A 25,419-nucleotide genomic window follows, 5' to 3' on the forward strand; every position below is an offset into this window, starting at 1 on the left:
CTCTATATTATGCTTTCGATAAGATCTTAGCCTAAACTTTTCCCGAATTCTGGCTCTTTTTGGTTCAGGCATTCTGAGAAGATGTTTTTTGACCACCTTCCATGTTTCAGAATTTTCAGCGAGTTTTTTTGCTCCCCGACTGCTTGTTATTCCACATAAGATTTCTTTTCTTTTCAAATAAGTCTTCTGCAAAACTTGTTGTTTTTCATGTCATAGTGTTTAAATAGGAAAGATCTACTTATAGAATTATGATGAAATTTAGATTGAAACTTGACTTTGTCCACTCAATTAAACAGACCCATAGACCCTATGCTCTTCTAGTAAAGATGTCATCTTCGGTTTATGAAGCAACAAGGGGTGTTTCTTCTATTTGAGAATCTTTGATAAAAATTTTAAAATTTGTATTTGGTCTCCTTAGCATAATAAGATGAAATGCTTGTGCAAGCCTTTTCCACTGGTTCTGGTACTATACTAGTTCCAAAATATCTCATATTGACAAATAGTCGTTGTTTTCCCATGTCTTATGAACAACTTCCTAAATCCAGTTAGGTAATCTTGAAATTTCTGAGAAGTTGAGTGATGTAGCATAAACTGAGGTAAGGGTCCCGAATTCTTACCATGTCTTGACCTCTTTTGGATATGAATTTGATTTCATTCATACTTTAGGATATTTTCTACTACATCAACCCAGATTGTGGCTGGGTTAATGTCTTTTCGTGTTTTCAATTTCTATCAGTTCTGTTGATATATCTAAAATTGAGAAACTGCATATTCATTAGTATCAACCTTAGATTTACCTTTGTCTGTTTGATGTCTAAGGTTGATCTCTCTCTTCAATCCCCGATATGAAGGTTGACTTGAAAACTTGAGATAATGATTTGGAGTTTCAATTTTTGTTTCAGCCAATTCATCTGGAGATGATCCTGAATTAACACTTGTACTAAGGGTATTTGAATCACCTGTTCCAGGTATAAAATATTGTACTCGAAAATTGTCCATTTGTGAAACCATTGGTTTCTCAATGCTTTGGAGGATAGACCTTTGCATTACATACCATTTCTAGGTATAAGCATGCAAACATCATGTAGTTCAATCAGAGGTAATTCTCTTATCGGCTTGTTATAGTCTACCTGCAACTTCTGCATTTAGGGAAAGTTTGAAAAACTTTTTGTTCTCGGTTGATCTTTTTGGACAATGGTTTTTCCCCACTTGTAGCTTGTTATTCTCTCTCTTTGAAAATATAATATTTTGGGTTGTCTAAGACTTTGACTCTTGTGTAGAATCAGTTTGTCTTGAATTTGAATATTTGTTTCATGTATTAAAAAAAACTCAATTCTTTCTGGTAAATTGTATGAGCAAATTTTCCAAATATCTCAGATATTTTAATAAACTTATTTCTAATAAAAAATTCTGAATGATGTGTATTAGATATAGTATATGAAATTTGATAGGTAATAGAATATGATCTATTATTCTCTTTCATCAGCTTTTACCTTTGAATTTTTGACACAACGTTAAAGCTATGCTAAAATCTTGATCTTCCAGATTGAAGGCAATTATCAGATAAATCACTACTATAATTTTCCTTGCACATAGATTCCTTGTTCCCATTATTGAATCTTGAAGATTACATATTCGTTTATCGCATATTACAATGTCAATGGACAGAACTATTCCTTACTTAAAAGTAGTTTTTATCCTAATCTGATTGATTTGATATGAATTCAGGACATGGTTCATGCTACTTCTAACTTGAGTTTTTGCAATTCTTCCTTAATTTCTTCAAAAGAAATTAGTTGCATCTCCACCGGTTTCCCGTAAATATCATTGGGATTGTCATTTCTCTTCTGGAAACCTTATAGATTAGATGATGCTTTTTGTTTCTTAGGCCAAGATATCCTAAGAACTTTTTTACCTGTCCAGCAGAAAATTCTTAATATCTCTGTAGACTAGGATTTTATCTCATAATCTTTTGGACCATGTTATGAGATATTGTTGTCTGGCTAAAGAACCCAGATAATTCTTCATGTGTTTCGTGTCAAACTACCTCGTCTTCAGTCAGATTCTAATTATGTTCCATCGATTTCTTCCTGACTCAAGACTTCTTCTTCTTAATATGTACTTTCGTCTGAAGCAATATCCTCGAATTAGTATACTTGAACAAGATCTTGGTAATAAACCACTATTAAAATATCGGGGTTTGGGATCGAAGAGTTTTAATCTCCTTTTATCATTTTCTGGGCAGTTGGTCGAAATGTGACATCTTGCTCTATATGTTCAGCAATTAAAATCTTTGAAATTTCCATTTTAAAACTTTCATCAGCTCGGGGTGAACTCTTCTGAAATTTTTCTTTAAAGGTGTTCCTCCCATGATTCGAGATGTGCTTGATGTTTGGGATGACATTCTACTTCTCGGTGGTCAATTTCTCTGCCCAGATTTGTAAGATCTTACTTTTTGTTTGGAACATAAATGTGAGATCTAAAACTCTTCTTGTTTGAATATCTTTTAATGTTACAAGAATTTCTTTTTGTTTTTAAATTATTTTTTCTAATTTTTTTAGTACATAATACATCATGCTGCCATAATTTTATACCATCATTTGAATTTTTCTAAGATCTCTGGAGAGTTTAAATGAATCATGTGTGTTTTTTCAGGAAATTATTGGACTTAATCATAATTTTACATTTGGATTCTGATAAGTTCCACTTTGCCCCTGATATCTAACATTTGTTAGAACTTCTTGTTTCAAATATTTCAAAGTTTTGGAATAAGTTATGCAAATAGTTAATCTGAAAAATGAGTCCGGATCCATATTATTTGAGATAATTCACTTATTAAAATATTTAATTACACAATAATAATACTTTTGTATTTTTGAAATAGTTTTACTTATGCCCTGATATTATTTATAGACTCAATAAATCAATCAATTAAACTAAATAAATATAAGGGTATTTTGACAATTTAAATAATGTTTTTTAGATGTAAGGAGTTATGATAAATTTATGTTTTGATTTGAGGATTTATCTCTAATTTATCCTTTTAAAATCTGCATTTTACATTATTTTAGTATAGTTGAAATGATCGCATCAATGTATTTTTAATTAATTTTGGTTAAATATCATACTATTTTATTGTGCTCAGGCTGTGTCACAACAACTTTGGGATATGAATTTAGTTTTACTAGTTTTTTTAATGATGTGGGAGACCATAGTCGCTATCATTCATTATGCACTGGGTAAAACTCTCGAGTTAACGCAATAGCTAACAAATCACGTTAGACATGTAAATCACATTGAAAAAGTCACATGTGACAAGTTTTTTTTTTTGACGATAAAGAGATATTCATTCAATAATTGTCATGAGCAAAATACAAACTATAAGATCACCAACACACGTGTGTCTCAAACCAAACAAACGGACTAGCATGAAAACGAGAATGTTTAGCTAACACATGTTCAACCTCGTTAGCTTGTCTACGGGTAAAATGAACCGAGAACCCTGGGTTAGTAGCTACAATGTCTCTACATATTCCCATTATGCCTCCAAACTCCGTTCTATCAACGGTTGTTTCCTTCATAGCATGGTAGACTGTCATCGCATCCACCTCGAAGAGGACATTTGAATAATCTGAATTACGGATCCAAGACAGTGCTTCCAACAGTCCTATTGCCTCTCCTTCTTTGACACAACGAAGTACTTTGATCAAGTTAGTTCTAGCCATTAGAAGTCTTCCCTCCTCATCTCGCACCACCATACTTATTCCAGCAGATTTTATGTCTTCGAAGAAAGCTGCGTCGATGTTACATTTAACAGCGCCAATAAGGGGTGGTGTCCATCGGCAAGTTTGATTCCTTGGACCTGCTTCTTGTGATCCTTTGTTGCTCTTGGCTAGAGATATCCAATCATTAAGGAACCTCATTGCTCTAACTACCACTCTAGATAGGGTATCTATGTGGTTGTTCCATAACAGGGAATTCTTTTGTTTCCAGATAGCCCAAAGGATAGTTACAAATTTGCTGAGCTCTGCTCCACTTAGGTCTTGGATGATCTTGAAAACCCATTGTGTGAACCCTTCTGTTGTGTCTGCATTGAAATCCACTGCCTGTCTCAGTTTAGCATTGGTCCAGCATTCACGTGCGAATGGGCAGGTGATAAATGTATGCCATGATGTATCTAATTCTTTGTTACACACCACACATAAAGATGCCACTTGAATTCCTCTATTTTGCATATTAATGCGATGAGAAAGACACTCTCTACAAGCTCTCCAGAGGAAGATTTTAATTTTCGGAGGGACATTCAACTTCCAGATTGCCTTCCAGTTGCCCTGGATTTTCCTTGCCTCGAGATTTGCGTCCAAGCTCATGGCCACATGATAGCCTGACTTCACTGTGTAATCACCATTCTTGCTAAAGTGCCAAATTCGGTTGTCTTGGAGTTTTATTGGTCCTAGTGGGATTTCAGTGACTGCCTTAGTATCTCTGTTCTCAAAGATTGTTTCCATGATGTCATGATCCCATTCCCTTGAGCCCGGAACCATCAAATCTTGCACTGTCCAATCATGTACCTCCAGAATTATAGGTTTTTCCACAAAGAAATTTGAAGGGTCACGAAGCCACGGATCGTTCCAAATGTTGATAAGACTGCCATCACCAATCCTCCATCTATAGCCTCTCTTTAACACAAATTGGGAAGCCAAAATAAACTTGGGTTATGCCCTAGATTGGCACTTAAGAAATCCCCTCTCGGGTAGTATTTAGCTTTGTAGATGCAACAAATTGTAGCATTAGGATTACTAAAAAGTTTCCATCATTGTTTCCCTAGCAATGCCATGTTAAAGCCATAGAAGTCTCGAAAGCCCAATCCGTCAAATTCTTTCGGGACACACAACTTTTCCCATCGAAACCAATTGAGCCCTCTAGTTGCATTGTTTTTCCTACCCCACCAAAATGAGTTGATCATCCTCTGGATTTCTTCTACCAAGGAGGGAGGGAGGATGAATGTCTACAGAAAGTTGGAATTGCCTGTGCCATTGATTTGAAGAGGATCTCGCAACCCACTTTGAACAGTGTTTTTTTCCTCCAACCTTGTAACCGTGCCCATACTCTATCTTTAAGGTAAGAAAAGATCTGCTTTTCGTTTTTTCCAATCAAGGAAGGGAGCCCTAGATATCTGCTTGTATCCAGTACTGTCGATATTTCCAAAAGCTGTGATATAGCTGTCCTTTCCATATTATGAACATTACCACTGAACATGATGCCAGATTTTGAGAGATTTATGGCTTGGCCTGAAGCTTTCTCATACTTTTCAATAATGTTCTTCACATTCTGCCCTTCATTAGCATTGGCTCGGAAGAAAATCATACTATCGTCGGCAAAGAATAGATGACTAATTGATGGAGCCCCACGACATGCTTTAATTCCGTGTATCTGTCCCAGCCTCTCAGAATTCCGGATGAGCGCTGATAGCCCTTCAGTGCATAGGATAAAGAGATAGGGCGATAGAGGATCACCTTGGCGAAGCCCTGGATGTGGTGTTATAGGACCTATAGCCTGTCCATTAACAAGGAAAGAGTATTTGACAGTGGTGACACACAATTTCATATATTGGATCCATTTCGGTGCAAAGCCAAGTTTTTCCATGATCCGAAGAAGGTAGGCCCAGTCAATGCGATCATATGCTTTTGAGATATCAATTTTGACAGCCGCATTTCTCGTGTTTCCTCGAGTTTGTCTCTTCATGTGATGGATGATTTCAAATGCAATATGAACATTATCTGTTATGGCACGACCAGCTACCAAAGCGGATTGAAATGGTGAGATGATGTGGGGCAGTACCTTCTTAAGTCGATTTGCTAGGACCTTGGAAATGATTTTGTACAGAACATTATAAAGAGAGATGGGTCGAAGATACTTCATGGACTGTGGGCTCTTGCATTTTGGGATTAACACCACATTCGTGTCATTAAGTTTAGGAGGAAGGTTCGTATCATGTAACCACCGTACACAACTTGAAACTACATATGTCCCAATTAGTGTCCAAAATCTTTGAAAGAATGCCGGGTTAAAGCCATCGAGCCCTGGGGACTTGTCCGCTTTCATGTCAAATCCAGCTTCTCTAAACTCTTCTGTCGTGAACGGCTTTAACATTTCTTCGTTTTGTCCATTCATCACACAAGGTTGAACCTCGTCTAGCCCTTCCATTAACCCTTCGTTTGGTGTGTTATTAACTTCAGAGAATAAGTTTTGAAAGTAGTTGTGGACCACTTCACATATACTGCTCTGCTCTTCTTGCCAGTTACCATTTACATCTTTAAGTTGGTTCATCTTGTGTGTTTGTTTTCTCGCCGATGCCGAAGTGTGGAAGAACCGAGTATTCCTATCACCATCTTTAAGCCAGTATTGTTTTGCTCTTTGATGCCAATAATCTTCCTCGTGCAGTAATAGAGAAGCAAGTTGTTCATTAAGTTCCTTGAATTCTGTGATGGATTCTTCGTCATATAATTTGTCCCTCAAGTTTTCCATTCGTTCCTTGCATTTTTGAATGTGGGGCGGAAGTTTCCATCTGCTGTTTTGCCCCATGGAACCAACATCTTCGAGCATCATGTAAGTGTTCGCATCACATCATTCTCTTTATTCCTAGCCCAAAAATCTTCCATGATCGACTTAAGGTCAGGTTCTCTAAGCCAACGGTTTTCAAAACGGAAACGGTGCTTATGGAAAGCTATTTCCTTGACCTCTATTTCTAGCAAGATCGGGGAATGATCCGACACTGGTGCACTTAGATTGCGGAGTCTTGCCAATGGGAATTTAGCTGCCCATGTCGGTGTGCCAATCGCTCGGTCAATTCTTTCTTCCACGAAGTTATCAGTACCTCTGCTTCTTTCCCAAGTGAACTGATGGCCATTGAGCGGGAGATCCGTTAAATTGCAATCTTCAATGGCTTCTCTAAAACCACGGAAAAGCCACTGTGGGTGATTTACTCTTCCTCGTTTGTCCTCGTTAGAGAGCATATCGTTGTAATCCCCAATACACAACCATGGCAGGTTGGATTGTGCAGCCAGGTAACGGATAAAGTTCCAAGAGTCTCTCCTACGATTCCTTTCTGGGTAACCATAGTATCCAGTGCAACGCCAATCTCCATGCTTGTCATCAGTGACAATGAGGTACACATGGTTTCTAGAGTAATTTGATATTGTGAATTCTCCATTTTTCTTCAATAAGACCCCAATACCACCATTTCGTCCTAGTATATCAACAACAAAACAAGTTTCAAATCCAATCCGAACATGAATGTCTTCAATCTTTTGTGAGTGCGATAATGTTTCAAATAAAAAGACTACATCAGGCTTATATACACGGACCAAGTTACAGAGGGTAGGAATTGCACGGGGGTGGCCCAAGCCCCTACAATTCCAGCTTAAGATAATAATTGATCTTGGCAGGCCTGGGATCCAGGTCCTGCCATTGTAAAAAACTCGGTTGTGTTGTTTTTAGGCCCAGTAGAAAGTTGGCCTTCAGCTACTGCCCTAAACTTGTCCACTATTATCTCCTGTTGTTGGGCCTGGATTTGGTTTGGCCCACGTCTTCTTTTGCGCTCTTCCGTTACCTCCATCTCTTGTTCTTCTTGCCCAACTCTTAGCTTTGAATTAATTGATGGATTAGTATCTCCACGATGATTGTTAGATTCCGTGATTTTCGGGATTGTCCGTAAATTTTGCATGGATTGCGAGGCGATAATTTTGGCAATGGAAGCCTGACCCTCGGATGTTTCTGGTGTAACCTCAGTGTGTGTTTTCTCGATGATTCCCTGATTCGATGTTCCAAAATTGTTTCCTAAAAGATCCCCTTGATCGTTGCAAAGCCACTGCTCTCCTTTGTCCGCAACATTGCCTCACGTTATAGCCCTTAGCCATGGACCCCATTCACGATGGAGCTGCTCCTCCGGGATGGAGAAGAGCATTTCACAGAATTTGTCGGTGTGTCCCAACATACCACATAGATAACAGAATGAGTTTAATTTTTCATACTTGAAATTAACTATGAACGAATCAACTTGGGCTTTCCTTATCTTCTTGTATCTTTTTAGCGGACTTCAGACATCTATCATGACTCTGAGTCTCATATATTTCCTCCAGGCAGTGGAATTGTTATTCCCATCATATTCCAGAAATGATCCTATGAAGTTTCCTAACTTTTTCCCAATGCCTTCAAACATATAACCCACTGGCAAGTCATGAATCTGAATCCAAAAAGCTAGTGTGAATAGCGGTACCGATGTCGGTATATCTCCTGGATGTAGTCGCTTTAGGATTAGAAACTTGTTGTCAAATGACCATGGGCCGCTCTCCAGTATTCTTTTGACGTCCATTCCGTGAAAAAACTGGAAAAGATAGGTCCGACAACCCAGAAAGGTTATATTGACTCCCATCCCTGGTCTCTAAATACTTGCGATTCGATTTCTCATCGCAATAAAGTTGATCGGCCGCTCTGTGAGGAAACGCCCAACAAGACAAAACTTTAGACGTGGAGCCCCTTCTTGTCCCTGATTGGCCTCCAGAAGTATTTCCTCATCTTCATCATTTGTGATTGAAAGACTTTCGAAACGTTCTACGATTTTGCAAAGTAGATAGATCAGATAATTTTGTTAAAGGATGATTTAAGGGAAACTCTCAACATGGAGAGAAAAGAACATCGGATCTCAACATGGAGAGAAAAAACTTTCATATTACAATGTTTTTTCCACGTGTGACAAGTTTGATCTTTTTGGTAGGGCGAATCAAATTCCTGTTATTGGTGAAGAGCTCACATACTCCACTAAATCGAACACCTCTTCGGTGCGCAGGGGTAAATCCATAGACTAACATAATAGCCTTCAAACCACGTCAGTCGGTAAAATACATTGTTCAAGCGTTGTTTGCCAAACTCGTCCAAGAAGGTATTGATAGGGAGAATTGAACTTCTGATCAATGTTCAAGCGCTCACCATCTCTACCAACACGAACACCTGAGAAGCTAGGTTTACCTTTTTCCTTAATTCATGAAGCGGTTCGATTGAAATCAAAATCTGTGCAGTTTTCTGAAAATCAAAATCGAAAAATTACAAATCAGTTAAACTTCCCACCATGAATGCTTGTTATGTTTTATGATCTTTATTGTACTTTCGACAACTTAAAATATTATTAAAATTACAAGACTTATATAAATGAATTTTACATGATAAGGCTGTTGGAAGAGTTGAAGCCAAGTATCGATTTGGGAGAATTTTATTCATATCTCGAATTTGAGACATCGTTCTATATATTAAGATGTTTATACTTGAGTAAGATATATATACATATATATATATATATCATTTAAGAGTATTTTGTTCATATAATTACAAAATTTAAATCTTAAAATTATGATACAAGTATTTTCGAGCACGAACTCGAATAACTTGATATTTTCACGAGCTGGGCTAAAACTTGAAATTGAATACTTAACCGAATTCGAGTCGAGCCTAAAAAATTAAAATCGATTTGAACTCGAGTAGTATGATACACGAGCTCAACTCGCCTCGTATGTACGCTTAGTTCCATCGGGACACTGGCTGACACTAAATCAAGAGGCTCATGACTATCTTCTACTTTGGGAAGGATGTTTTACACAGTTTTCGAATTTGAGACATTGTTTCATGTTCTAAAACTGGACCAAAGGACATTTGTGGCTATCTTTTTACTTTATTATTGATTCACTTGAAACTATTATTCTGTCAAAATTTGTGTATTTCTTCATATTCTAACGAAAACTTAATTATATTTTACAAAATATTATATTTTTTAAATTTAGAGATTTATTCAAAAATATTAGGTTTCTGTAACTTTTATATGTGGAAAATGTTAATATTGATTTCGAAGCTCACCTTTCCATAGCGTGGAATCATATCTTTTGATTCTCCATGGACCATGCATGGTATGGTACCTTTTACTACGTACTTAAAAGCGCGAGACAAGTTCTTTTCATCGTTGAAGCCACGTGAATAAGTTGGAGTTTTATGAAAGTTTACATAAATGCCCTTTCAATTATTTTTAAAAATAACAATATTATTTTAAATCCCTAGATATGAGTAATTTTTTTTTTTTAAAAAAATTCACACCAAAACTTAAGTTTACATTTGGTCTCTATCAGAAAAATTACGTGTATGTACTCTCTGATTCAAAAAAACAAAAAAAAAAACAAAAAAATTCTTCACTCCATTGACCCACATGATTTTGGCAAAAAATTATGTTAGAGGTCTCACGGGTCGTATTTTGTGAGACAGATATCTTATTTGGGTCATACATAAAAAATTATTACTTTTTATGCTAAGATTATTACTTCTTATTGTGAATATCAGTAGGGTTGACCCGTCTCATAAATAAAGATTCGTGAGACCATTTAACAAGAGACCTACTCCGTGATTTTTCTCGGATGAACATGGTACAAAATATAGTACTGAATTATGATATTTAAGTATCATATATTTTAAATCTGATACTGATATATTATTAATGAGTACTCAAGCATATATAACAAGCATTGGTATTGATGACACATTTGTCTTTTCAAATTAAAATCGGTGCAAAACATTGAAAATATGATATTAATATATTATATTTTGTTACAAAAAGTTTCAGATTTGATACTGATATATAATTTTTGAATGCATAAACATATATAGAAAATGTTGATATTAATAAACTTATTTTAATTTTATACTCAAAATTTTATTTTTTATGTTAGGTCTAAATAATTGATACTAAAATATCATATATTAATATCCGTGAAAAACATGAAGGTGCAGGGAGCACTAAATTTTTTGTGTGGATCAGGTAGTGCAAGCACATAATTTTTCTAACCGTTACTCAATGCAAAATTAAGTTTATGTTTGAAGATTTAAAGCAAATTCACCCAGAATATATTATAACAATGAAAAATTATATTTTTTGACCTTTTGATTTCAAGAACTAAATGTAGACAAATTAGTGACACATAAATAATGTTGACAAAAACTTGTGTGAGACGGTCACACGGATCGTATTTTGTGAGACATATATCTTATTTGGGTCATCCATGAAAAAATATTACTTTTTATTCTAAGAGTATTACTTTTATTGTAAATATCGGTAGGGTTGACCCGTCTCACAAGAGACCTACTCAATAATGTTTTCCAATAGAATTCAATTTCAGGCCTCCTTTTAGTCTTTCAAACATATTTTATAATTTTAAGAATTCAAAAGACCATAATATGGATATTATAGTTATAAATAAATTCATAAATTTTTAAAAATATATTTTATAATTATTTTTATTAAATAAAAATTTAATTTATGTGGAGATTGATGTTGAATATATGATATAGATATGGTCCTCGAATGCATTAATGTCTTTAGATTAAATACTCACAGGTTTGGTGTAAACGGTGAGGTATTAGTTTATTGTACATATTTGTTTCATCTAACAATTTATTCAACACAAAAACTATGACGCAATCTCATTAATCAATTTTACGAGACAGATATTCGATCCGAACCGACACATGAAAGAATATTATTTTTTATATCAAAAGTATTATTTTTTATTATAAATATTGATCGGATATACTCATGTCATGGATATAGAAATGTGAAATTATATCACAAGAGACTTAATTTTTAATCTAAAAATGATTTAAAATTATAAATCATTATATACTACATATTTATTAATTTATCATTTCTGCATCATATTTTATTTATAATCTCATCCTATGATCCCAAATATATTAATATATTATGATTATTTGATTGGGACTAAGAGAAAATTTAATAATTACAATAGAAAATATTTAGAGAAAACACATAAAATTGTCTCGTAGAAAAATATCCCTCAAAAAAATTTATATACTAACGGAATAAAATAACTTCATGTGGACCTCACTAATTCCACTCTCTTTTCACTACATCCAAGGAAGAGCTCCCCTGAAATCGGGGTCTGATAAAACTAATCAATGGCATCTCGCCACCTGGAAGCCGCCATGTGACATCTGCCACTGCCTCGTCCGTACCGGAACCCACTTCCGCCACCGTTTCACGCATCAACCACTCCGTAATTTCACCCGCAATCTCACACACTATGTTGTCCCCTTCTTTCTCAAAGGATCTTTGCAAAGGTAAATTGCACAAATCTCTCTCAATCAAGCCATCAATATCTTCAAGAACTTCACATTTCGCCGCAGGAAAACCCCCGATTTTCTTGCACAGTTCATCAACCAGGGAGGAATTCTCGTTAATGGGAGAAGCCAATTTCATAAAACCGAGACCGGGTCTCAAGATTTCGCCCAAAAGTTCGTCTACCAGCTGAAATATAAGCTTCCGGTTGCTGCGGCGGCTTAAAAAGGAGGAGGTTGTGCCGGTGGTGGGCTGGAACAGTTCGAGGTAGTGGAAGATTGTTGGGTCAAGGGGATGTGAACACGAGTGCCACCTTTTGCGGGTGCGTATGAGGATTTTCTGCATGTAATTTTCGTACTCGGCGGCGGCGGAGGGAGTGGTGGCGCGACCGTTAGTGCTGTCTGGTTCGACGTTTTCTAGGACATCGAATATTTTATCTGTGTGCAGCTGCAGCTTGTACGAATGGCTCGGTTTACTAGATAACTGTGCGCGCCTTTTGGATGCAAGAGCATCTGAGACCTGTAACTGCATTTTCACCCGCAAGAAAAATATATTTTTTTAAAAAAAATCTGTCAAACGGATGACAATGACGTAATCCTCGATTACAAAATCATTGATTTATCTTCTTAATAAAATGGTTTTTGAATATTTTAAATGACGTTAAGAAAAAGAAAGTAGAAGTCACAAGTACCTGTTTTTGAGGTAATTTTGTGACTGGGGGAGATGGATCTTTCATGACTGGTAAAAGAATTGGGGTACTGATATATAAAACATCGCTTGAAAATGGAGTTTTCTTGCACTTTTTATCTGTTAATCTGGCTTTATTTTTAGCTGGTGAACGCACAAATGGCTCCTCTCTCTTGTTTTTGATGCCATGGTCAGAAGCTGGAGGGGGCAAATATTTCTTCAGACTTGATGATTTACTTCTTCCTCTACTAGCAACTTTCTTGCAATCCTTCTGTCGGTGTTCTTGAAATGTTTGAATCTTTGGAGGCACCGAACTCGAATTCGAAATCCCGTGTGATGGACTATAATCAGAAGATGTTGAGTTTCTTGGACTTTTGGTGTTCGCCTCTGCAAGTGGTTTGTTCTTGGTGTTGTCTAAAAACCTCAGTTTTGGCGAACAAGATGGAGTTGAATCATCTCGGAATCTTGAAAAAATGGTGGGATTCCGTTTATTCGGCTTGAGGAGCACTAGATTTTCATCTCTTCTAATCGGTTCCGATCTGTTTCTGTTTGTGATATCAACTCCAACTCTTCTGCTCACATTTTCTTTAACTTGCTTCACAATTTGCTTAGCATAATTACCTGGACTTGTCGCATTCTCATCCAGCACTTTCAATCGTGATCCCCTTCTGCTTCTCCACCGTTCAGCCGAATTTCCAAATTCATCACCTGCGTTCTCTTTGTTTAATTGAAGGGACAATCTGTGAATCTCGGAATCCGACCTTCTGGATAATGAGATTCTTGGTGTCTCCGGCAAGGACCGGGCAGTGCCTGTGCTCGACTCGTCATCGAAAAAAGTTAGATTCGACCTGGAACGCAAAAGGGTTGTCTCTGTTTTCCGGAGGTTTTTGAGGAAATGGGATTTAGTTTTTGGCTTGGGATTCGAAGGAGAGGTGCAATCTGGGAGTAAATCAAGTCCCATGAGCCGGGCTACAAGGTTTGGAGTCTTGGTTCCAGGGGAATAGCTGCTGCATTCTGAAGAAACATCTGTATCTGTTCTGGATTTCAATGCAGATGCGGGGATTCTTGCTTTCGGTGTTTTGATTTTAATTCCCACCTGGACAACATAATCACATTTCCATAATCAAGAAAGTAGGGAGCGTAAACTTACCTATATTTTCATAAAAAATTAAAACAAAAGTTTAAAACTTTCATATCTTTATCTTTATGCAATAAAAAAGCTAAATGCCCATAAAAAATACACACTTCAAACTACATTAAATGAATGGATATGTATAAGCACCACCATTACTTACAGGGAAGTTCAAATTCTCTTCTTCTTGTTTCATAGCTAATGACAGAGACGTTGAACCAGTTTTCATGGCGGCTGCAGGCTCCTCTAATTCCAAGCTGTTTCGTGGCGCTTCCACTCCTAACATCACATCAAAATACACAAAAAAAAATCATCACCAACTCAAGACCATTATTAACAGTAAATGCAGCTAAAAAAGGGACCCAAAACTTAATTCCAACAACTTAATATAGAAATATATATTATGTATATATATATTTCTATTCTGAAACCTTCAGATATGGTGGCTTCTTCTTGAAGAAAGGAGTCATCAGGCTTAAACTCAGAATTATGCGCAGTCAAAGGAAACTGGAAATTATTCAAATCAAACAGCTGAAAAACAGCACACATGCATCCAGCAGAAGCTGCCGACGCCGCCTTCTCCTCCTCCACTACTCCGGCCATTCTTCCTCTCCTGCCGGCGGATCCACTACCTCCACCTCCACCTCCGCCACCGACCCAATACAGCCATTCTTTCCCCATACCTGCTCCTCCTCCACAAAACCACTTATTTTACAATAAACCAACAAGAAAAAAATTATCTAATAAAATCCCTCAAAGAAAATGAATCGCCAGTGAAAATGACGCAACTGATAGTCTGATACTTGTCGCTTCTTCACAAGATGAAACTCTGAAAAGGGTCAAGAAAAAGCTGCAAATCAATGGGTTGTAAGAAATTTGGACGAAGAAAAATCAACTCAAAGATCTCTCTTTTTTCGCACACTAACACACAATTCCTCAGAGATTTTCGTCTGCTTTATGTATCAAACAGTTTATTATGATCACTCACTCCCAAGAATTAACAGAAACCAAATTCTCTCTCTCTCTCTCTGTCTCTCTCTCCCTCTCCCTCTCGGGAATTGAAAGGATGACGAAATGACTGACGCGCTCTCTCCTTTTTTTATAACAGTGTTTGTCCACCATGTTACCCTCCTGAAATTCGAATATGGCCTTTGTTTGGTTAGGCAAAAATAATAATAAAAAATTAAATTTTTTTATCGACTAAAATTTGTTGTCAAAATATAATTACAAAAGGTATAATTGATTCAACCAAACATATGAAACTAAAAATTTCACATATATTTGCCTATTTTTTTTACTCATTGATAAACAATCAAGATTAGGTCTCTTATACTTTCAAAAAAAAAAGTAAGTCTATTATGAGACGATCTCATGAATCTTTATCTGTGAACATGTCAACTATACCGATATTCGCAATAAAAAGTAACACTCTTAGCATAAAAGTAATACTTTTTCATGTATGACTCAAATAAAAAATCTGTCTCATAAAATACGACCTATGAGACCGTCTCACATAAGTTTTTGCCAACAATCAATCGACCATACCATTTTTTAGAATATAGTTTTAAGAATAATTAAGTGAAGTTATCATAATATACTTCGAATGATATTAAATCATATAATGAGATTTGAAATTTATGTTCTACAATATTATCAAATATTTAATAAGATTTCAGTAATTATGAAGTTAAAAATCTTAATTACTTGCTAGAACATAATATATAATTAAGAATATAATTTCATTGTCAACTATATATTAATCAAATATGAGACTCCTATTATAGTTATATTTTTATCTAAAAAATATATCATTTTTCTAAAATGCATATATCTATAACCTATATTCTTACAAAAAAATGTAATTATGTAATAAAATAATAGTTCAAATATAATATTTGATAGAAAAAAAAGTATTAAAAGATATGTACACATCTAAATATACTCATAGTTAGATATCTGCATGCATTGACTGTCAAGAAATAGAATTAATAATTATTGATAAGCATTTTTAATCCTACATTTGATAAACATATTAAGATTCAAATTTATTTTTATTATCCAACTTATTATTTAAAATTATCACACTTCTAACAAAAAATGTTAATTAGTTAAATTTTGTATTTATATTATATTTTTTGAGTAAATTTAATTTTCACGCTATATAGACTAGTTAAAGATGCACATGCGATGCATGTGTTATTATTATTTTTAATTTAATCAAATAATATTAAAAAATTTAAACAAAATTATTTTTAATTTAGAAAAGTTGTTCGATTTAAAAGAAAAATTTTGTCTGTATTTTTTATGTAAAATATGAAGTGACTTGAAGAGATTTTTAGTAAGGTATGAATTAAATATTTTGGTGTCTTTTAAGGTAGTTAATTTAAGGGCTCTCACACTTAATAATATAATATATATAGTATAGATATACATATATGTGCTACATAAATACATACATACATAAATATATATATTTATATGTAGAGTAGGTCTCTTGTAAGACGATCTCACGAATCTTTATCTGTGATACGGGTCAACCCTACCGATATTCACAATAAAAGTAATACTCTTATCATAAAATGAATTACCCAAATAAGAGATATGTCTCACAATATACGATCCGTGAGATCGTTTTCCACAAATTTTTGCATTACATGTATATATGTGTGTAGATGTGTGTGAGAGAAAGAGAAACATTGAATATATAGGATAGATGCAGCGGGGTGATATAATAAAAGGATAATATTTCAGATTTTGAAATGGTTATTAATGGGGATCTCTGCAATATTATTGAAATGTGATTGTGACTCCTCATGTATATTCGTGATGTGACATTAATTTATTATTCTTTTATTGCTATTTATTATTTATTTATTTAAATCTATACCAAAAAAATATATATTTGTAAGCCAATTTGAATCTTTTTCAATTATACTATAATTTAATATATATATATATATATATATATATATATATATATATATGTGACAGCCTTGAGCAGACGGGGGTATGTAATATGTTCATGAAATATGAAATTTTGATCTTCGAAATTGGATTTGGAAAATTTAAAGATGACTTTATTCATGAGTCAAAAGATGTTTTTACATGCATGTTTGTGTTTTCTTGCTTCGTTTTAGATTATTTTCGAAACATTCACCAAGTACTTTCACAATTTTTTTGAGTGGCCACAGAAAATGGATAAAAACAATTTGTGAGTTGGGAGTCTATATTTATATTGAATTTTTGAAAAACTATGTTTTTAGTCATATGTATTTTATTTTTTGTGATTTTGATTTTCTACTGTTGTCAACTTTCTGTCTTAATCGTGTATCTTTCAATTTTTGGTAATTTTAGTTTCTATTCCATTTAGAGTGTTGATTAGGCAATGCACACATTCAACATCATGTTGGCATCACTTCATCGCGACGTCATTTCTACTTCGGAAAAATGAGTACAATTGCCAAAAACAAAAAGACAAAGATAAAATAATAGAGTCGAAATTTGACAACATAAAGAACCAAAATCACAAAGAGATAAATATATAAGATAAAAAATGTAATTTTATTTATTATAATTTTTGATGGGGTGTCTATTAGGATCAGAGATTAATTTTGAGGGAGTGAATAAATTATCTCAGTAAATTTTGAAATATTTCAGTTGGGTTAGTGACACTGAAATGTAATTTTTTTCGGTTGGGTATTCAATAAACCTGCAATGTGGTACTGCGCGGAAAGAAGCTCATTGAATGTGTCAAACACTGAAATGGTTTAAATATAATAAACTAGGCTGTCAAATGAATAATTAAAGATAGGCTGACTGAAATGTAATTGCTATAGATTTGTTTCTGAATGTTCGGAGAAATTCAACACTCATATGTCACTCATTTTTTCATTTCGGAATGATTAATTGGGCTAAAAGGTTTTGACAGTTACAAATATTGCAATTGTTCACTTCAATAAGACTTACCGCACAGCTTAACTAAAACTCTTAATAACTTCTCTTAACAAAACCAAATAGTATACTAACTGTAATATTACAAGTATTACAGAAATGAAATGCTAAGCATAAATAAGATCCTCAATTATAAGAATGAACAAATAAGCGTATGCTTTTTCTTATCAGTTGAGCTCTTGAAAGCTTTGAAAAATGTTATGGACTTTTCACAAATGCACAAGACTGTTGGAAGTGTAAGCAAGCGAGAGAGGGTGATATATTCAACTATTTATAGGCTTTGATCTAATGGTCTGAAAAATCAAATTTCATATTCATTCCAAATGAAGCAGTCGTTGGTCACGTCTCTATCTTTTCTGGCAATAGTACACCAAATAGTGCTCAATGATTTCTGACATTTTGTAATTGGGAATCAGAGACTGTTAGTACGGAAAATTTTTATCCAAGATTTCAGCTTTGCTCTGATTCTTAACACTGAGTAATCTGAGGAATTGAAGAGAATTTTTTTTATTGTAGATTGAATGATCGTCTGATACAAGTTGTTCCATCATTTGTTTTTTGATCACCTAGGCTTTTATAACGATAATCCTTCGCCATCGAATAATCTTCAGTTCAGCAGGGCTTAGGCATCAGTTGGGCTCTATTTAACAATTTTTCTTAGGAAACATATATTTGTATGAATCGGCAGTTTCCTTCTTTGAATTCAATTTGACTAGACTTTGTATTTATCTAAATTGGAAACCTTGTTAAATCACTAAAACGTAAAATGTTCTAACAATATCCATGCGTTTAGCTCTACTCACATTGTAGGAGAAATAATTCTGAGTTAAGGTCTATTCACGTTGTAGATGGAATAATTCTTAGAGAAATCCTATATAAATTCTTAGATAAATCTATTCATGTTGTAAGGCCTTTTTTATTTTTATTTCCGATATAAACGGAAAAAATCATAAAATTTGTAGCATAATACTTAATTATAGTTATGTCTTTTATCAATTTGTCCCAATGTAAAGAAAAACATTTAAAATAAAGATCTTTTGCTAAACAATAAATCATATCTTATCCTATACTTGCTAAAATTGGCAAAAAAATAATAATAAAGGAAATAAGTGTGTTGATTAGGTATAATCAGTTTGAGTAATATTTCATGTGAGACAGTCTCACTATTCGATATGCAGATTAATATTCTATACTCTATAATCAGTTGGTTTATTTGGACGTCATAAAATCCAATGAACAGATGAAATTACATATTTTCCACCACCATTGAAACCACTCTGGTTGGTGATGCTGTCGAGCACGACTATTAAATTTTCAGAATTTCTTGATCATGTCTTCCATTTTGATGCTTGCTGATGTGCCCTAAATTAATTTCCAAAAACTAATTTTCTTCATGCAATAACTACAGCTCATTTAGTTCATTCTGATTTAATTTCAGTGCTCATTTTGAATGCATGTTCGATGGTAACTAAAAAAGAAAAGAATATGGATTAAATATTTATAGGGAAAAAAGTGATAATTTGATTTATTTTGGAAAGTAAATTATATATGTATAATTGTAGGAGTCATTTTTATTCTATAATTTGAATTTAATTTAAAAAAAAATTGGGAAAAAACAGTAGGAATATTTTGGTCATACAAGAAAATACAGAAAATTAATCAATCACAATAAAAACATATCAAACAATATATATTTTGTCACATCATATTATTTATCTATAATTTATTTTTCTTATACATCCTTTAAATTCGAGCTGAAATTATCACCTTATATCGAAACTACATCAATTTTAGTTTCGAATAGTGTTCTAAAAAACGGTAAGCATGTGACTACTTACCGCTTAATGCCTAGTCGGTCATGCGGCGCCGATGCGATTTTTTAAAATTATTTTTTATAATATTTAGTGACATTATATATTAATATCTTTAGATTTTTTTTATTTTTATTTTTATTTTTCGATATTAAATCATTGTTTGATATAGGTGTGTAAAACATGTTTAATAAAAAAACAAGATGATTTTTTTATTTTATGATATTAAATCGTTGTTTTAAATTAATTAAATATCATCATTACGATCTTCTTCTTATTCAGATGCAAAATCATTCTTGTGAAATTTTCTCACTCTAGATCGCAAATGAAGTTTGAAGTGTTAAGTCAAGCCAACAAATTACATTTCTTATTGGACTTTGGTTCAGGGCTTATAAAAAAAATCCTTTCATTTTTAATTTAAATTAAAAAAACAAAAAAAAAACTTTTTAAAAAATAGCCAAAAAATAAATATTAAAGCCCTAACCACCTAGAACCTCTTAGACAGCGTTGCCGTCGTCTAGGCTGTTCGATTAGCTTTTTTTCTAGGCGGTCGACCACCGCTTAGCATCTAAGTGTGTCTAGGTCGATTTTTAGAACAATGACTCTTAAACATCGTCGTTGTAGTACATGTATAACCTATCAAATTTCAATGTCTAAATTTTATTTTTACTAGTTTTTTCATCATTTTAAATTGTATGCAATACTCGATGGTACATCATTTTTTTTAACCATGAGGTATTGCATATAAAAAATTAAAATAGTGGAGGGTTTATTAAAATTGGATCCTGAACCTAAAATTTTATTACAAAATTTAAGACATTTATTTCAAAGGAGTTAATAATAATCGAAACGGGGTGATCTATTTTTAAAATACGTGGGGCATTGAAACTCCCTATGTTAATATCTTACGGAAGACTTTTAAATATCATTTAATAAATAAAAAATCATATAGTCATTAAATTCGAATTTTGTCTTAAAAGAGATTGAATTCTTATTCATATGAATCATCCACTGTAATGTATTCATTCATATAATTTTTTCATTGTAATAAGTAGAATAGTTATTATAATAATTTGCATAGTGGAATGTATACACTATGTTTTTTTTTTTTTTTTTTTTTGTAATTTGTGTACTAGTGGAAATATTCTACTAAATATTTCACTAAGTTTTATTTGTATTTTTTCTCGTTTTGTAAATATTTTTTCTTTATGTCATGTCACATATAGTTTCATGAATTATTTATGAATTATGAATTAGATTATATCTGAGATCCTCTTTCTGATTATATCATGCCTAATGAAGTTAAATAATTTTTAAAAAAATCGAATCTACAAAAGATCGAATTTCTTTTGCTGAGAATCAACTCAAAAATTTAGACATCAATCCAATTTTTAAAAGTTAGGTTTGTTATACCCAATTTAAGAAGACTAAAGATGTCTTTAAAAGCTTTTGAGAAAACAAAACACGATACTCGCTGCGTATGAAACTTGAACATAACTCAATCCCAAAAGCTAGCTCAAGAGGGAGGATTGTCCAAGTCCATATATGCAACTCTCTTGTATTTTATCCAACCGATTGTAAGACAACTAACATGTGCTAATGAAATTGATCTTTTTTAAACATTTGAATTATTCAAGCACCATTGTATATCGATATCTAAAATTTTGATACGACCGTTTTACTCATAGTATAAGATAATAATCTATAATATGAGGATAATAAATTGAAATATAATAATAATAATAACTTTGACTCTAATTATTAGAGTTTGACTTATAATATTTATTTTACCACTCGAAATTATTAATGTTTTTTTTTCAAACTCTTTTAAAACATATATAGATTTTCTAAATTTTTCGAGTTACAAATAATTGAACGATTACAAATATATATAAATAATAGTTTAAATTTTATTTGTTTCCGTACGAGGTATGTCCCATCACATCTCAAATATCTCGTTGGTTGGTTGGCACCATTTTCAATTGTTCCTTTTATAAGTACATTTTCTCCCTAAAGGTAAATTTACGAGAAAAATAATGTGAGAAAAATAATGATATAAGACATTTTGTTGGGAAATAATAATTGGTGTAGTAGGAAGTTGGAGGACGATTGAAACGTGAAAGTTGAGTTGTTGAAGATGTATAAGAATTGAGTTGTTCAATTATCCGTGACAAAACTCAATTCTACTACGATTGACAAAATAGTCATGTATTATGATAATGTTAAAGATACATCCAATTTATCATTTATCGTGAGATTTTGCTATTTATATTGCGAGATTCTGTATTCAATATATAATGAGATTTTGAAAAATTGAATTTTAATATTTATATTCTTATGATGTAAGATTCGATGTACAAATGTTGTTGTACATGTATTACCACTCTAAATATTTTGTTTCGGATTCTCATTATTTATAAATTGGTCCAACTATTACTAGATACATTATTGAAGAACAATAATTATTCATAATGTGAATTTGATAGTTAGCAACTTAGTTCAAGGATCAGGTAGTATAAATAGATTAGTTAGGGAGCTTTGTTTTGTAATTTTTGGAACATTTTTTTCACAATAATATTCATTTCCATTTCCGGGAAGTTGAGAGCTCCAATTCTCAATATGGTATCAGAGCAATATAACTGCCGAGTTTTGAGATCTTCCGCTCGAGCTTCATTCTCCTGATTTTACCAATCAATCGAAGGGGATCAATTGTTTTTTTTTTCAGATATTACTCCCAATTTTCTTCGTAATGGCTTCTACTTCTACCTCACCATGGGGAGTGCACACCAATCCAACTGATCCATATGATCCTCTGTACGTGAATCCATCTGATACTCCTGGTCTTAATTTGATCAATGAGCAGCTTATTCGGCACTGACAATTATGGAATCTGGAGCCGCGCGATGGTTATCGCATTACGCGCCAAAAATAAATTAGCCTTCATTGATGCTAGTTGCTCTCGGCCTGCACCTGGAGCCAATACTATTTTACAGTGGGAGCACTGCAATGCTATTGTGTTGTCATGGTTAATGAACAGTGTATCGAAGGAAATATTTGGGGGCATTGTATACTCCACTGATGCAGTCGCTGTTTGGGAAGATCTACGTGAACGGTTTGACAAGGTGAATGGTTCGAGAATTTTCACATTACATCAGGGAGATCGGACAATTAGTGCAAGGTAACAACTCTATCTCTGTCTACTATTCGAAGCTTAGGCAATTGTGGGATGAATTCGGGTCTTTAGTTGCCTTGCCAACATGCTCTTGTGAAGCGGCAAAGAATATGTGGAGTATATTCAACAGCACAAACTCCTCCAATTTCTAATGGGATTGAATGATAGCTATGTTCACATACGTAGTCAAATTTTAATGATGACTCCTCTTCCCACTGTTGCTCAAGCATTTGCTATTATCTCTCAAGAAGAATCCCACAGAAGTATATTGAGTCCTATGTCATCTCAATCGGTGATTCCTTCCTCTGTTTTTTTTTCTGCACAAGATAAAAGGCGTGGTAATATTCGCTGTGAGCATTGCAATATGCTTGGACATAATAAAGAAGTTTGTTTCAAATTGGTTGGTTATCCTCCTGGCCATCGATTGTATAGGGGCCCAAATAGAGGAATAAATCAAAAATACAATAGGGATTGGTATGACAAAGGAAAACCAATGGGGAGAGCAAATGTTTCAGTGACTCCACAAGCCATGGTAGATCAAGTTGACATACCTTCTAACACTGGAAGTTTCTTCACTCCAGCACAATACGCAGCTATACTTAAGATGCTTGAAAAGGACCAACCAGCAGAGGAGTTAGGCGTGGCTTCGGCTAACATGGCAGATAACAGCTCCTCTTTTGGCTCTAGTTGGATAATTGATACAGGGGCCAACGATCATATGGTTGGTCATCACACCATGTTGCGTAATTCTTTGCCATATGCTGATGCCATGGGATCCATTCAACTGCCCAATGGTCATACCACCAAAGTCACTCATGTAGGACCAGTTGACATAAACAATACCATCACCCTTGACCATGTCCTTTTTGTTCCTGATTTCCAGCATAATCTTTTGTCAGTTTCCCAATTTACAAAACACCATCACTGCTGTGTCACTTTCTATCCCAATTTTTATGTGTTTCAGGACCTCTCCAATGGGACAATAATGGGGATTGGTAAAGAGAAGCATGGCTTATATCACCTAGACAACTCAAGCATTCACTCCAAGAATAAACAGCGTCATTTATGCTCTTTGCATTCTTCTGTACCTTTATGTCCATCTTTATTTTCAGCTGTAAATAATCATGTTTGTCATGAAAATAATGAAACTCTTTGGCACCAAAGACTTGGACACATTTCAATATCTCGAATGAAATTGCTTTCTTTTCTGTCCCATGAATTTAATATGCCTCATTGTGATATCTGTCCACAGTCTAAGCACACTAGACCTGCCTTTTCCTTTCAAGGGATCATTTGAATCCACCCATACTTTCCAATTACTTCACTTGGATATATGGGGGCCATATAACACACCAACGTACAATGGTGAGCGTTATTTTCTCACCATAGTGGACGATTTCTCAAGAGCCACTTGGGTTTATCTCCTCCATTCCAAGCTTGATGTGTTCCCTACTTTCAAAGCTTTTTTGCTTCTCATTCAAAATCAATTCTCTGCCTCTGTCAAGTTCATTCGGACTGACAATGGCACTGAATTTTTCCAGGCTGAATGCACTACCCTTCTCAACTCATTAGGCATTATTCACCAATCTTCTTGTCCCTACACTCCACAACAGAATGGCCTTGTAGAACGAAAACATAGGCATATTCTGGAAGCGGCTCGTGCCTTAAAACTTCAGGCTTCCCTCCCACACAAATATTGGGGTGATTGTGTTCTCACAGCAGTATATCTCATTAATCGTACCCCCACCCTTCTTCTTGGCAATCATTCTCCTTATGAGGCATTGTTTCATTGCACACCTTCCTATTCTCATTTGCGGGTGCTAGGTTGCTTGGTTTATGCCTCGGTGTTGCCACGTGGTGACAAATTTGCTCCTCGAGCAACTGCCTGTGTCTTCCTAGGCTACTCATCCACTCAAAAATGATATCGAGTTCAAGATCTCACCACTCATAAAATCTTTATTTCTCGTGATGTTACCTTTCATGAATCGATTTTTCCTTTTTATCACACCCCTGCTCCTGCATCCATTTTTAACTCTTTGCCAGCCTTGTCTCCTGATGCGGACGTATATCCTTCTTCTTTCCCTGAACAAATCCATTCCCAAGCTGCTCCCCTACAACCCCCTATCAGATGATCATCCCGAGAGTCTCGTCCTCCCATTTGGACTCAGAACTTTGTATGTTCTTCCTCACAACACATGCATTTCTCTCTATATTCCATTGCCAATTCTGTTAGTTACTCCAACATATCTCCTTCCTATAGAGCTTTTCTATCCAACATTTCGTCCATCAAGGAACCACTTACCTACCAAGAAGCAGTCCTTGATTCCCGTTGGCAAGAGGCTATGGCTCAAGAATTAGCGGCATTGGATGCCAATCACACCTGGGATCTTGTTCAGTTACCCCCTGGTAAACTTCCTATTGGCAACAAATGGGTTTATAAGGTTAAGTATCACGCTGATGGAAGTATTGACCGTTTTAAAGCACGCCTTGTTGC

At 34.3% G+C, this 25,419-nt stretch overlaps 3 protein-coding genes across 3 annotated transcripts; 1 reads left to right on the plus strand and 2 right to left on the minus strand.

Annotated features, from left to right (window-relative positions):
* Positions 1-750: 750 nt before the first annotated feature.
* Positions 751-6,609, minus strand: LOC142530463 (uncharacterized). The gene is made up of 4 exons (XM_075636300.1): positions 5,029-6,609; positions 3,465-4,679; positions 1,055-1,139; positions 751-959 (listed from the first exon to the last, which is right to left on the minus strand). Exons 1-4 carry the CDS (start codon positions 6,607-6,609, stop codon positions 751-753), a joined length of 3,090 nt encoding a protein of 1,029 aa, XP_075492415.1.
* A 5,195-nt stretch (positions 6,610-11,804) lies between these two features.
* On the minus strand, positions 11,805-15,063 carry LOC142531834 (uncharacterized). The gene is made up of 4 exons (XM_075638107.1): positions 14,423-15,063; positions 14,155-14,270; positions 12,864-13,955; positions 11,805-12,697 (listed from the first exon to the last, which is right to left on the minus strand). Exons 1-4 carry the CDS (start codon positions 14,670-14,672, stop codon positions 11,942-11,944), a joined length of 2,214 nt encoding a protein of 737 aa, XP_075494222.1. The 5' UTR covers positions 14,673-15,063; the 3' UTR covers positions 11,805-11,941.
* A 7,593-nt stretch (positions 15,064-22,656) lies between these two features.
* LOC142530464 (uncharacterized) lies at positions 22,657-24,847 on the plus strand. Its single transcript, XM_075636302.1, has 3 exons — positions 22,657-22,931; positions 23,025-23,819; positions 24,178-24,847. Exons 1-3 carry the CDS (start codon positions 22,657-22,659, stop codon positions 24,845-24,847), a joined length of 1,740 nt encoding a protein of 579 aa, XP_075492417.1.
* Positions 24,848-25,419: the final 572 nt, after the last annotated feature.

The sequence above is a fragment of the Primulina tabacum genome, chromosome 17, assembly GCF_025594145.1.
Source record: "Primulina tabacum isolate GXHZ01 chromosome 17, ASM2559414v2, whole genome shotgun sequence".
Taxonomy (NCBI): domain Eukaryota; kingdom Viridiplantae; phylum Streptophyta; class Magnoliopsida; order Lamiales; family Gesneriaceae; genus Primulina; species Primulina tabacum.

What these genes read in the sequence shown, in the direction of transcription:
- LOC142530464 (XM_075636302.1), top strand. Translation starts at nt 22,657, where the DNA reads ATGGTTATCGCATTACGCGCCAAAAATAAATTAGCCTTCATTGATGCT. An exon ending in GATCGGACAATTAGTGCAAG is followed by an intron (nt 22,932 to 23,024) that starts GTAACAACTCTA and finishes GCTCTTGTGAAG; the next exon opens with CGGCAAAGAATATGTGGAGT. An exon ending in GATTTCCAGCATAATCTTTT is followed by an intron (nt 23,820 to 24,177) that starts GTCAGTTTCCCA and finishes ATCTGTCCACAG; the next exon opens with TCTAAGCACACTAGACCTGC.
- LOC142531834 (XM_075638107.1), bottom strand. Translation starts at nt 14,672, where the DNA reads ATGGGGAAAGAATGGCTGTATTGGGTCGGTGGCGGAGGTGGAGGTGGA. An exon ending in AAGAGAATTTGAACTTCCCT is followed by an intron (nt 13,956 to 14,154) that starts GTAAGTAATGGT and finishes TATGTTGTCCAG; the next exon opens with GTGGGAATTAAAATCAAAAC. An exon ending in CAAAATTACCTCAAAAACAG is followed by an intron (nt 12,698 to 12,863) that starts GTACTTGTGACT and finishes GTGAAAATGCAG; the next exon opens with TTACAGGTCTCAGATGCTCT.
- LOC142530463 (XM_075636300.1), bottom strand. Translation starts at nt 6,609, where the DNA reads ATGATGCTCGAAGATGTTGGTTCCATGGGGCAAAACAGCAGATGGAAA. An exon ending in TCTTCAAATCAATGGCACAG is followed by an intron (nt 4,680 to 5,028) that starts GCAATTCCAACT and finishes TTTGTGTTAAAG; the next exon opens with AGAGGCTATAGATGGAGGAT. An exon ending in CATGCTTATACCTAGAAATG is followed by an intron (nt 960 to 1,054) that starts GTATGTAATGCA and finishes TACCTGGAACAG; the next exon opens with GTGATTCAAATACCCTTAGT.